Below are 13470 nucleotides of genomic sequence, written 5' to 3' on the forward strand. Positions count from 1 at the left end.
CTCCATGTGCAGCCTCAGAATGTGCTTTTCAACAAATTGATTGGTTGTGGCAAACAGTGTCCATTCTGCAAAGCTCCCTGTGATGCAGGAGGAAAAGTCCATACTGAACACTTTGCTTCACTGCATAGACCAGAAGGTCTGGGTAGATACAGGTGGAAGCGGACAGAGCGACTTGTCACTGACATATGCTCATCCTCAGTGATCAGTGACAACAGATTTCGTTGCAGTCATACAAACAATGAATGGCACCCTTATAAGAAATACAAGAAAATTTATAAGGACTGGGATATTCAGCCAGATAAGAGTCTCAAAGCATCAGACTACTAGAAATATGTAATGACAAAATACAACGAGAATTTTGCAGAACAATATAAAGCAGAATGTGCTAACATCCCATTATTTTGGTATCTAATCAATAAATATCAGGCAGAAAAAAGTCTTGATGAGGCATACAAGTAACTACTCGTATTGCTCCTCATTTCCTTCTGCTGTACAGAAGATATCGTAGATGTGGTTTTTGTAATATTAAAGAAAATGTCTCAATATCTTCTGAGCCAAAAGTAAAATACTCTCAGTACACAGAAAATTTAACTGAATTAATGAAAAATAATCTGATATCAAATATATGTTTTGTGTGTGTTGTTTTTCTTCTCTCTTTTTTTGGTAATTGATATATTCACATTTCTATTATGGATAAGTCAGTTTTCTTCTTTTTTTCAATAACAAAGTAAAAACAAAAAAGAGACTCAGACTTTATAAATAATTTGTGTTTCTTTGAGGAGTCTTATGTTGAATCTTTACACTTACACAAATAGCAAACAGTGGATCAAACTGTGTGTTATCTACAAAAAATAAAAAATAAATTGTAGTCTCTAATTCAATCCACCATCCCTCAGAGCCCACTTCTGTCTCACCATCTTTTCACAGCATGGTTCCCTGTGTACGATAGGTTTATACACAGGGAGAAGGTAGACCAGGTGGTGAATTGATCCTGATGAGCTATATGCCTTTTTTGTGTAAGCACACAGTATATTCAGTGTTTTAATGTCTCTGGTTGGGTGTGTTATCAAAATGAGACTTTCTATTGTGTTTTATAAATTGCAGTGACATCAGATCAATAAATCTGTTGAAAAAAATAACATGTATTTTTCTTGACATATCGTATGTTTCATCATCTGTTTTATAAATTAGTTTCTTATTAAATAAGGAAAATTATGTGAAAAATTATCCTCCCTGTTCTCTAACAAAGGAAGTGGGGTAAACCGTGTCTTTCATGGGTTTGAGCTTTTCACAAAATTTTGGATATAGTCCATGTGACTGTCTCTTCGCCAAGAGTTTTCACAGGGTCTGGCTCGCCATCCATATCCAGAACCAACTTCAGGATCCAGGATCACAAAAAAATAGTCTGCATATACAGTACAGAACAATGAACAAAATAGTTCTTAACAGTTTTTCTAAATAAAATGAGATCTCATAAAATTTTCAAAATCAAGTACACTGTTGTTCTAACATTGTTTCTGTTTCTATGAATTCGATTTGTATTTTTCTAGAGCATTCAAATATATTTATACACCCCTTTTTAAGGCATGTGTAATCAAATCATGAAATGTTTGTAACTTAATCATATAATTATATAAATTATTATTATATAAACAACTCATTTATATAAAATAACTCATAACTGAAATGACAATGTGCAGAAAAGGCACTGAATAACATGTACAACTAAAATAAAAGTGCATCTTGCATTAGTATGGTGCCTTTGTGAAAGTGCCTAATCAAATAGACAATGAAATAAAAATATAACACTCCATTTCACACACAGTTCAAGTACTCCATCTGGTTTTAGCTTATTTAGACAATACAGAATAGTTACCACGTTTAAAATTAGCATAGGTTTTCCTGCTAACTTATCATTTTTAGTAACTCACCGGAGTTTCCAAGAAACAAACACACGCTCCACCTGGTTTGGTCGAGAGCAAAACACATAAAAGGCTCTGAAAAGTACATAACTTCAAGTTAGAGATTGTTAAAGGTACATTCTAACACTTATTTTATATTGAAAGACTCACTGTGTAGCTTGTTAATTGCTCTGCCTAGCTTAATGCAGCAGCATGCTTATGTTGCATTCACTGGACTACGGAAAATCACAGTGTTTTCATGAGGTTCAGTTTTCAGTTTCAGTTTTATTTGTCATATGCAAGTTAGCACAGGGTCAACATTGCAATGAAATGTGTTTGACGAGCAGCAGTCACTCAGCAGCATGATACAGTAGGAGAAAATATAATAAAATATAATAAAATAATAAAAAAAAAATAGAAAAATAGTAAGGAGCAAAATATTAGAGAGACATGGTAAAAGAGAAAAGATGACTAAATATATATATGTACACTAGTGATTAAATAACAAAATCTTGAAAAGAAATATGACGGGAGGGCAGATGGGATATTGCACAGGAATGAGCAGCAGAAAATTACAGTATTGCACTTTTAAATATAAACATCAATAATAATAATAATAATAAGGTGTTTGAAATAATAGTATAAGGCGAAAAACAAAACAAAACAGGTCTATAGGGGTTACAATCAGAATACTTTTAATGTCTTTAGCAGTTTTCATAATCCTAAGTCTTGAGTTTAAGTTGAACAAAGATTGTATAAACAGCCCAACAAGTGCACATCAGGTGGAGTAGTTGCAGGACTAGTTGCTACGGCAGACCAGAAGTGCCACTACTAGCTGCTGCTGCAATGAATTGAGCCAGTCCTATCTCCCACTTACAAATGAAGTCCATGCAACAATCCTTTTGGACTAAAATGTTTGTTGCTTTTTTTTACTTGACTCGTTCCTAACCATGAACTGATGGGCTGTTTCTCAATACTCAAGTCTGCAAGTCCGATACGCAAGGTGTAGGCCCAAATTTTCCCAAATTTGAAGGATTCAATGCGAATCTAAGGCTACGTCCACACTGAAAACGGAGATTTTTAAAAACTCCGGCCAGGGTGGATATTTTTGAAAACTCAGTTTTTGCATTTACATGTGGACGAGAAAAACTGAGAAAACGCAGAAAACGCAGCGTCAAAGGTGTGCGCATTTTTTGACGTCACACTGTGCGCCACGTTATTGTTTCGGTGAAATGAATTTCTACAATACAGTTACTGTTAATTGTACTCTCTGCAGTGTTTAAATGCTTACATATACACACACAGTTACTGTCCCTCCACACATACGACTCGGTTCTGCTTCTATGCCCCAGCTTTGTTTACTTTTTCCCACCGAGGCTTCTAGACTTCTGATTGGCCAATATTTCTGCATGGTTAGGAATATATCACCACCTGCTGCTTTGGCATGTTCCTAGCAGCGTTTTCCTTCATTTCTGCCTTTACGTGCAGACGGGATTATTTTTTAAAACAAAAACGGAAAATCTCTGTTTTCAAAAATACCCGTGTACGTGTGGACATAGCCTAACATTTGAAAAAAATATTTGGGATAAAATAGCAGCCGGTCAAAATGAAGCAGTCTGGAAATAAACTTTCAAATGTACTGGGGTTTTAATCACTTCAAATATCCTGCGAACACTTGAACCCTTTCTGTGTCCTGCTTTGATATGTTAAGTTTTCACTGTGCACAGGTAAAGTTTCAAGTTACCATAGTTTTTCAACATGATAGCACAGTTCATCTGCAGGAAAACTAAAAGGAGTGAACAAACATTGGGTATGCACTGAACAGTTCTGAGGTTGGACGTCTGTGATAGAACCATGGAGTGTCCGTCCTAAGCGGGTTTTGACTGCTGCAGGAGACCCATAAGGGCCATGTCTGACGAGCAATAGGAGTAATAAGGTGGGTATGATCAGAGCCTACAAGCAGCAGTGGATGTGCTTGTATTTCCTTTGACAATACGGGGTATGTATGGTCTGAAAGTGCTAGGTGGCTTGCTGGAAAATTTGGAAACTTGCAAAGAATCTTGAATGGTTTCAACTTCTTGGCGGAGAGTTCTAAGTGATAAGTTTTCAACTTTCCACTTTAGGTGTAGATGCTGAGTAGCTCATGCCAGAAGAATGGTGAGTTGTGAACGACTGTAAAGAACAGCCTGCGTTTCAAGGGTTCACAGGGACAATCACTTGGTCTATCAAAATACAATGTCCTTTCTACAGACTAGCTTCAGTTGTTCAGTTCTTCAAACAAAAATGATAGTTTTTGTGCTTTAAGCCTTCTGTTAAAAACATCTCTAAAAAGCACCTTTTTCTCCCAGCAGCATTATTGTAGTGACACTTTAACATACTGCTGATACTTCACATCACAATCTTTATGATAAAAAAAACCCACATTCTCACCTTAACAGATCTCTGTGCTGTCACTTGAAAATGGACAGAACCTGGGATCAAGCTTCCTGTTCTTGTTTCCTCTTTAATAATGACCACAGATCATTAATAGGCACCACAAAATATTTGTCATATTATCCCCATAAAGACAGCATGTTTTTATAGAAATGATTGTGATACAGAAAATTTAGAATTTTTTTACACTGTCTTAAATAAAAAAAAACAGAGTTTCATATCTATAAAGTGTACTGAAAACTGCACTTCTTGAAAATAAGCTGATTGGAAATGCATTCAAAAATGAAACAAAATTACAACTTGGTGTTTGAAAATACATGATGGTGGATAAAAAAAGTAACTTTGTCATGAGTGATTGTACTTTTATGTTCACCAACAGCTCCGGAAGTCCTGTCTCCAAACTGATATTATGGTTGATGTACTGGGAAATGTCAACTCAGGAAGCTCCTGTCATGACCTCCCCTTTGCCAAGCATGCGCGCGCACACACACACACACACAGAAAGAGAGAGAGAGAGAGAAAGAGACAGGGAGATCGATACAAAGAATATATGAACAGTCACATAAACTTTTGCTTCCATTAAGATGTGTCTTTAAATGCTATGTTACCTTTCTTGATCAAATAGTTTAAGGAAATTTTCTAAAATAAAGAGGATTTCATCATCTGCAGGTTATAATACAGACTTAATAAAAGAGGTGCTACAACAAAAACAAATCAGTAGATCCAGAAATTATTTACACAGACTCTTTTCAGATATAGAGATAGAAGTACACTTCATGTACTTATAAACATACAGTTCAATGGCCTGCATTAGGGTGCATTAGTGCACACTTGGGCATCTTATATTTAGCATGGTTATACCATTTTGAAATCTACTATATACTTATGCTTGAGAGCAATGTTCCCTCTAATTTCTCATGTATCTAAGCGAACACACAAACTACCTGAGCGGTCCCTTGGACCACTGTGAGCAACAGCAGACGTGTGCACTGTGGTCACGCCAGCATCAAATCCATCCAAGTTACATGGTTTATTAAAATAATCAAACTACAGCATCTAGATTTATGTTAGACTACTTTTAATGAAGTGCTTCAGCTCACTTACATTTTTTTTTAAATAAAGCTCTGACTTGTATTATGAGTATGAGTCTGTGGTCTGGGAGAGAGTCCTGTAACTCTCTGTCTGCAAAATACAGTATATAATGACCAATGTTGGGCAATTAATTATATAGTTGCTTCTTCAAAAAAGTGACTGAGTTATGCAAACAACAAAGTTTTTTGCAGCTGTTTACCTAAAAATGCAGCAAAGGCGGTTTTTAAAATAAACATTTCAAACTATTTACAGAACAATCAGGTGTTCTGCATCAAATCTGATGCCACACAAATCATTTGTGCCACTCCAAAAATAATTTCTGTCCACTATGAGGTAAAGGAGAACATCCCAAGCCTGATACCTGCAGGCCTGACAGAAGGAGATGTATCACTCCTGTAACACCTGTAACGTTCAGCAGTCGGCTCATTGTTCTGACACATACAACAAAACTATTGACTACACTACACACTAACTACACAAGACAACACACTAACTTTAGACTCCAAACATGCTAAACGTTGCAAATCTCTCACATCTCAAAACTTCGCTGTCACTCCTAAAACTTCCCCCTTTCCTAAACAACTAAATGCCATGTTGCCATATCATTTTTGATTGGTCGACATGGTACATTTTTCCACCAATAGGAAAGGGTGGGGTTTTTTTGGTTTTGTTTTTGCTCACAGGCAGAGAGTGCTTTCAAGCGCTTTCCTTATAAAACACAGTTTTTACCGTTTCTTCCCGCATTAAATATAAACAACAATAGTATTCAGGAAAAACAACTGCAAACACGCTTACACACATAGATAATAATTAGACAAATTCTCTAGGTCATAGAGTCCCGAACATGATATTCTAACTTTGAATCACTAGAAGAACAATGGATGACAAAATTAGACGATTGAGGCTAGGCAGAGAGGTGTTTTCCTTTACCGTCTCTTACAGAGGAAGGAGCAGACACCAGACAAGGTCACGGAGATACGAGGATCCTTTGCAGCAGAGACAGACACAGAGACTGCCAAGACAGTATTTGGGGTCAAGGGTCATGCCGTTTGGGCTCCTGCTAGTCACGAGAGAATGGACACCAGAACCACAGCAATAACCACAAAGGGGTTGGCGGAAATCCAGAAGCACCAGACCAAGGAGGGTCTGGCCAAAAAAAAAGGGGGACACAGATGTGACCCCAGAACACATAGATCTTTGACATAGGGGCAGAATAAATCCCCTAATCTATACAACGAACTGAAGGGTAGTCTAACCCCTGACGTTGAAGAAAGAAGAGGAGAAGAGCGCAGAGAATCGCCCGTCCTGGAAGATTAGTTATTTAACTGTAAAGAAGGTCAAAAGCCCCTCAGACAGAGGTTCTAGTCTGAGCACATAGAAAAGCAGGAAACAACCAGAATGGAGATCGGGGGAGCTGAAAAGTAATGGGAGATCTGATAATTTCTTTTAGTCATAGTCTGTGATTTTTATGTGTAACATTTCCCCAGACACAGCAGTCATCCCATATGGTGCAACCATTAAAGGGGGCAGAGGGGGCAGACACCTAGTGGGTAAAAAGGGTGTGTGTGTGTAATGTTTGGAGAGATGTGCTGCACTTTCATTCCCAGCAACCCCAGATGGTTCTGTAACTAGAGCCCTGCGAAGACTCAAAACATAATTTAAGAAAAATAATAAATGCATGAATATTTTGGAATTGATAATCCGTTGGAGGAGTGGAGGACGTCTGTCCTTGGGCAATGGAAGGGGAATATTATGTCCATTAGGGTTTCCTTATCCATTTTTACAGCTAATTGGGTAATTTGTGGTGATTGTTATGTGCCTTCTATCTGGCTATTATTGGTAAGGTTGGTTAACAGGGCTGTTGGGGATCTGAAGACAACATGATGATACTTGATGACTTATAGTAGTGTCGATCTGATCTGATCAGATCAAAGGAGGGACTGTTGGGAATAAATAATTTTTCAGTGCCTCAATAATGTTATGCTTTTTATTAATAATAAGTTTTATAAAGTTATATAGTGTAGTATTAAGTGGACACAGCCCTGAAAATAAAGGCATGAGGCCGTGTGTCCTTGGGGAGTAGAAAGCTGCAGACTTGCTCACGCTTGCCTGGGAAAATGTAGATAAGAGGGAACTATCTCTAGTGGAAAGTTACTAAGACACTGTTGTTTAGACTAGAATGAGAGAGCTTCTGTAATAAAACTGTTGAGGGGACACCACCATTTTGATCCGTGGCAACGTGTCATGCAGGACGCATCTCCCTTCTAGAAGTAATAAAATGTTAAATGGTCTACTGAGCAGTGTTTTGTCTTCCATCGGATGCCTCTGAGGAATCAAAAGAACTCAGTGAAGTGTTGCCCAGACCTTAACAAAAAGAATTTGTACCTTGTGTAAATATTTTTACACACACAAATCTTTTTTACGCACAAATTCTTTTTACACACACAAATCTTTTTTACGCACACGCAAATTCTTTTCTACAGATGCACAAATATACACATTCTGATTTTCAAGTACAAAATATTTATGACCACAATTTGAGCCCATATGCTTGTGCTACTTGGCTTGGTGACCGTGTGTAGCAAAGACAGGTAGTTTGGTAGCTAGGTTGGTAGCTGTTGTTGTGCTAGGTGTGTGGTGGCAGCTAACACACTCTCCAACCTGGCTCTTTGGAGAAGAGGAGGCTGGAAATGCGAGCCATGCTAGCGCCCGGGGACCAAAGTGTTAGCTTGCTCATGTGGACAGTTAAGCTAGCACTCACATTAGCTGTGTCCCAAAACGTAGGCTGCATCCTTCGGAGAACCCGGCCAGGTCCTAAGAAGACCGAGAAGGCCGGAAGTGCGAGGCTGTGAAATGGGTCTAGCCTTCAGATTTACATCACCGCTGTCTCGGTGGAGTTTAGTAAACTTGGCCGTCTGCTCCTTGCTATCTAAAATGTAACAGGACACTGGTGTAAATTCTCGACCATCTCACACTTCTGTTTAATGAGTTTTCGGTTTGACGTTTATTCAGCTGTGTGAAAACCAAGGAGGAACCCACCCAGCGGATTAATAAAGTTTTATTTAATCTAATCTAATAAACAGCGGGGGTCTGAAAATGATGAAGCTGGGAATCCGCTGCACTCGCCGGCTCCAGTGACCATTGAAACTCCCGGCTAGCTATTGAGCGGGAACGTCGGACCACTTTTGCAAATATGCGATGTCTTGATAAACCAAGCAGATATTTAGTTTAATTTAGTTTACACGGCTACTTTCTCACCTGAAAATATGGTAAAAGTTTATTTTGTGACCCAGAAAGATTAACAAGAGTAATATTAAAACTTAGTAGCGGCCGCCATTGTTGGAAACTGGAATTGGCTGGGCTGCGCTATGAATTCTGGGATATGGTGGGCCACGAAGGACACACCCGACCCATTCTTCAAATTCGGGGAAATGAAGGATGCAGTTGTCGGCCGCATTTGAAGAAGTCGACGAATTGGGACAGCCTTTGTCGCCTAGCTGTGACGTAATTGGCCTTCAAATGTGGCCTCCTAAGAATGCAGCCTACGTTTTGGGACGCAGCTCTTGACAGTAAGGAGAGATGAAGTTCCTTAGAAGCAAGAAGAGGAACTTGAATACAATACAATACAATACAATACAATTTATATAGCACATTTTAAAACCCGAAGGCACACCAAAGTGCTTCACAGTAATATGGAGAGTCAACATAAGTCAATAACAGGGTACAAATCGGGCACAAGCACAGACAGGATAGAGGCACTAACAGACCAGGAGAGTTAGATAAATACAAAATATGCTAAGAAGACAAAAACAGCAGTAAAATTAATAAAAAATAATAAATTTAATAAAATCTAATAAAAGATTTAAAAGTTTAAAAATTAAAAGATTTAAAAGGGTATTAACTGGTCGGGAAAGCCAAGTGAAATAGATATGCTTTTAATCTTGATTTAAAGGACTGGATAGAGTCCAAGGCTCGAATAGAAGCTGGGAGGCTATTCCAAAGGTTGGGTGCAGCTGAAGCAAAGGCACGATCGCCTCTGGTCTTCAGTCTAAACTTAGGTTGGGCCAGGAGTAATTGACCTGATGATCTTAATGCACGACAAGGAGTGTACAAATTGAGGAGGTCAGTGAGGTAGCTGGGCGCAATGTTATTCAGGATTTTAAAAGTGAGTAGCAAGATTTTAAACTCAATGCGATATTTGATTGGTAACCAGTGTAGATCAACAAGAGCCGGAGTAATAGCGTCAAATTTTCTGGTATTTGTCAGTGATATTATTTGCAATTAAGTAAGCCTGTATTTGGAAAAAGACGTCTTTCTCTAAAATTTTTGATAAAAACGGAAGCTTCGAGATTGGCCTATAATTGGCAGGGTCTTTCTGATCAAAATTACTTTTTTTTAAGAACGGAGTGCACTACCGCATGTTTAAAGGCAGTCGGGACACAGCCCACTAACAATGATAAATTCATTAAGAATAAGATGCAAGGCCCAATTTCCTCAAAACCTTCCTTGATAATTTGGGATGGAAGGATATCGTGCACAGAATTTGAGTTTCTCAGTTGTTTAATTATTCCCTTAAGAGTGGGGAGTGATAACAGCTCAAAGTGAGAAAAGGTGGACATGCATCCTAAAACCGGAACAGCCTTCAGTAATAAAACTTTTCCAGTAAAATTATTAAGAAATTGCTCACAGAGAGCCTGAGAGGCCGAGCTCGAAGAGTCCGGACAGGGATTTATCACTGAATTAAAAATTTTGAATAACATTCGGGGGTTGTGGCTATTAGTCTCAATAATGTCTGATAGGAAAGCTGCTTTAGCTGCCTTTACGGAGTTCTGGTAGAGAAAGCGGCTCCTACAAAGAATGTCATAGGATGTCTGAAGCCTGTCTTTTTTCCACCTCCTTTCAGATTGACGGCAGGCACGACGTAAGGCTCGTATAGTGTCATTTAGCCATGGTTGATGAGAAGTTCTGGGACGTTTCATCTTTATAGGGGCCACAGTATCTAAGATGGAACAACAGGTGGATAGCATAGCGTTGGCAAAATCATCAACCAATGGAGGTGTGTAACAGTTTGTATCAGTGAAGTCTGGATCAAAAAAGGCAAAGTTTAGAAAGGTCGTAATGAAGTTAGCCACTGTCTCAGAGTTAATGATGCGTACAGGGCGATGACAGCCTTTAGAATTTAAATAAATTGCACATAGCTCAACATCAAACATAACCAAAAAATGGTCAGAAATACCAGCATTATCAATGTCCATAGTACAAATATCCAAAGCATATGAGAGGACCAAATCCAAGGTATGACCTTTAAGATGAGTTGGTTCCCTGACCCACTGTGTAAGGGTAAAAGAGTCAATTAGGGCAAGAAAATCCTTGGCTAGGGGGTCATCAGCACAACAAATATGTATGTTAAAATCTCCAGTGATAAGAGCTTGGTCATAACTTAATAAAAATGAACCTAAGAAGTCAGCAAATTCACAAATAAAATACCTATTATATTTAGGTGGTCGATAAATCACAGCACATAGAATCATTGGGGGTCCGGCAAGCTCCAAAAGTTGAACCTCAAAACTAGAATAGGTAGGAGAGGGCAGTTGCCGAACTTTAAGTTTGTTTTTAAAAACAGAGGCCACGCCTCCACCTCTTCCCGAAGGCCTCGGTGAACTGAAGAATACACAGTCCGGAGGTAGTAGCTCTGAAAAAGAAGAGGACTCACCAGGACGAATCCAAGTTTCAGTCAATAACAGAGCATCAAGCCGAGAGGTGAGTAAGAGGTCATTTAAGATGAAGGTTTTATTCACCAGCGATCTTGCGTTTAATAAAGCCATCTGAGGAGATCGGCATCTTATCTCTGCTGGAAGCACATCTTAGCTGGCTTAAATGCCTGAGCCGTGCACCATCACTGGGGGACCCAGTCCAAACACGAACAGGCAGAGAGACTACCGGAGAAACCGGACAGGCTTGTTTACCGACCGTACAGATCCAGCGATGGTTGAGCAGCCTGAAGGATGATGGATCCCGAGCGGATGGAAGTCGTATAATCCCCGCGGTGGTGAGGGAATTAGCTGCAGCTGATGCTTTAAGGTAAGCCTTTAAGCGAACCTGAAACCCACTCCGTTTGCCCCGCTTCCTATATCGCTTCTTAGGCGGGGAGCAGAGAGGGGAACCGTATGAACCAGTAGAAGAGATGATACGTGGAAAGGTAGCATCTCCCAAATTCCAGCCTTGATCCAACCCAGCATAGGGGGGGAAACGAAGATTTAACAAAGTATCCCGGTCATAGGTGATTAATGCATAACCATCTGGGGGGCATAGTGCCAGAAAGATAACAAATAATAAACAAATATCAAGGAAAAGAGATTGACAACAGAGACGAGGATGGCCTGCCGTACACACTGGCGCCATCTTTTACTTGACAGGTGACACTGCGCCACACCCTTTTATACAGCGGTGTAGCAACCGCAGGACCAAGCGAGGCAGAGGCTGGACCAGGCGATGCAGGCCCGGACATGGCAGCTGCGGGGCCGGACGAGGCAGGACCAGGCGACAGCATGGCAGCTCCAGGTGGTGGCACAGCAAGCGACAGTGTGGAAGCCGCAGGCGATGGAGCAGGTGGTGGCACTGCAGGCACCGGAGTTTTAACAGCTGTTGGAAACACTGCAGGCGACAGTGTGGAAAATGCAGGTGGAAACACAGGAGGTGGCTGAGTGGGATCAGAGCCGTCAGAGGACTCAAGGTGCTGGAGCGATTCCTCCGACCCTTCATCAAGGACAAATGGCTAAAGCGGCTCCTCTGGTCCCTCAGCGGTGACGGACGGTTGAAGCGGCTCCTCGGGCCCCTCAGCAGTGATGGATGGCAGAAGCTGCTCCTCGGGCCCCTCAACGAGGATTGACGGCAGAAGCGGCTCCTCTGGCCCCTCCGCGATGATGGACGGCTGAACGGGCTCCCCGAACCCTCCAGCGGAGACAGGCAGCTCAACGGGCCCTTTGGACCCTCCAGCGGAGGCAGGCACAGGGCCAGTAGGCAGAGAGACCTCTGGCGGGTACAGAACAGAACCAGCAGGCGCGGGGACCTCTGGCAGAGACGGATCAGAACCAGCAGGCGCGAAGACCTCTTGTCACGGTTGGACGGTCCTTCCGGACGACTCTGCTTGTGTGTATGTTTTCTGTGTGTGTGTTTGCTTCTCCCTCCCCGGTCCTTGGGCTGTTTACGGAGGTGCACGCCGTGGGAGAGGCGTGTCCTGGCGACTGTCGTCATTGGGAGTCCCCCTTCGCTGTTGCCGGCCACCTGCAGCTGATTACCTGACCAGCCATTGGTAATCATTCCTCCCGGCTAGAAAGAGGTATTTAACCTGGACTCGCGGCGACAGTCGACGTGGGATTATTACTCCGAACTGGTATAGTCCGTGCGAGCAACGTGAGTTTGTGATTCGGCGAGTGTGTGGCTAACAGTGGATTTTCCTTCTTCCTCCAGGAGGGGCGAGCGGAGAAGCGAGTTGGGGAGCACACACACCAAGGGAGTTACAACACGGAACGTACTGGGAGCAAGGGACGAGCACAATTGGGAAATTGCACTTTTGAGTGAATTGTTGGACTTGCCTGTCTGTTTCACTGTAAATAAACGCACTGTGTTTCTGTGAAAAAGAACCGCGCCTGGGTCCGTCTTTTCCGTGACAGAATAATCCCACCCCCATGGACCCAGCGGATTCTGCTTCACGCCAGCTGTCTTTCCAAGCGGAGGTTTTGGAGCGACACGGGGAAATGCTGAAGCACGTTTCAAAGTAACAAACCGCGCTTCTGCAAGCCATAACAGAGCTTAAAGGTATGTTGATTTCCTCACCTCATACGGCTCCAACGCAGCCCGCCCCTTCGCTGGAAGCCGCGGCAGCCTGTCCGCTTCCCCCTTCACCTCCACCGCGGCAGCGAGAGTACTCACTCCCCGCGCCTGAAAAATTTGACGGCGAGTTGGGGAAGAGCCGGGGTTTTTTGACGCAATGCTCTCTTGTGTTTAGACAGCAACCTTGTGCCTTTGCCTCTGATTCCGCTAA

At 41.5% G+C, this 13470-nt stretch overlaps 2 protein-coding genes across 2 annotated transcripts in view; one reads left to right on the plus strand and one right to left on the minus strand.

Moving 5' to 3' along the window:
- LOC146522230 (up-regulator of cell proliferation-like) overlaps positions 1-13470 on the plus strand; it is a 239821-nt gene that overhangs the window by 201227 nt on the left and 25124 nt on the right. The window lies entirely within an intron of this gene.
- Positions 8184-11916, minus strand: LOC146522240 (uncharacterized). The gene is made up of 2 exons (XM_085154128.1): positions 10058-11916; positions 8184-8240 (listed from the first exon to the last, which is right to left on the minus strand). The coding sequence occupies exons 1-2, from the start codon at positions 11249-11251 to the stop codon at positions 8184-8186; spliced, it is 1251 nt and encodes a 416-aa protein (XP_085010254.1). The 5' UTR covers positions 11252-11916.

Source organism: Neolamprologus multifasciatus, chromosome 3 (genome assembly GCF_963576455.1).
Source record: "Neolamprologus multifasciatus chromosome 3, fNeoMul1.2, whole genome shotgun sequence".
Lineage (NCBI taxonomy): Eukaryota > Metazoa > Chordata > Actinopteri > Cichliformes > Cichlidae > Neolamprologus > Neolamprologus multifasciatus.

Bases quoted from the DNA above. Each gene is read 5' to 3' on its own strand.
- LOC146522240 (XM_085154128.1), bottom strand. From the start codon at position 11,251: ATGGCTTTATTAAACGCAAGATCGCTGGTGAATAAAACCTTCATCTTA. The intron at 8,241-10,057 runs GTTTTAGGATGC...CGGTCTTCTTAG, and splicing joins TATTACTGAAGGCTGTTCCG to GACCTGGCCGGGTTCTCCGA.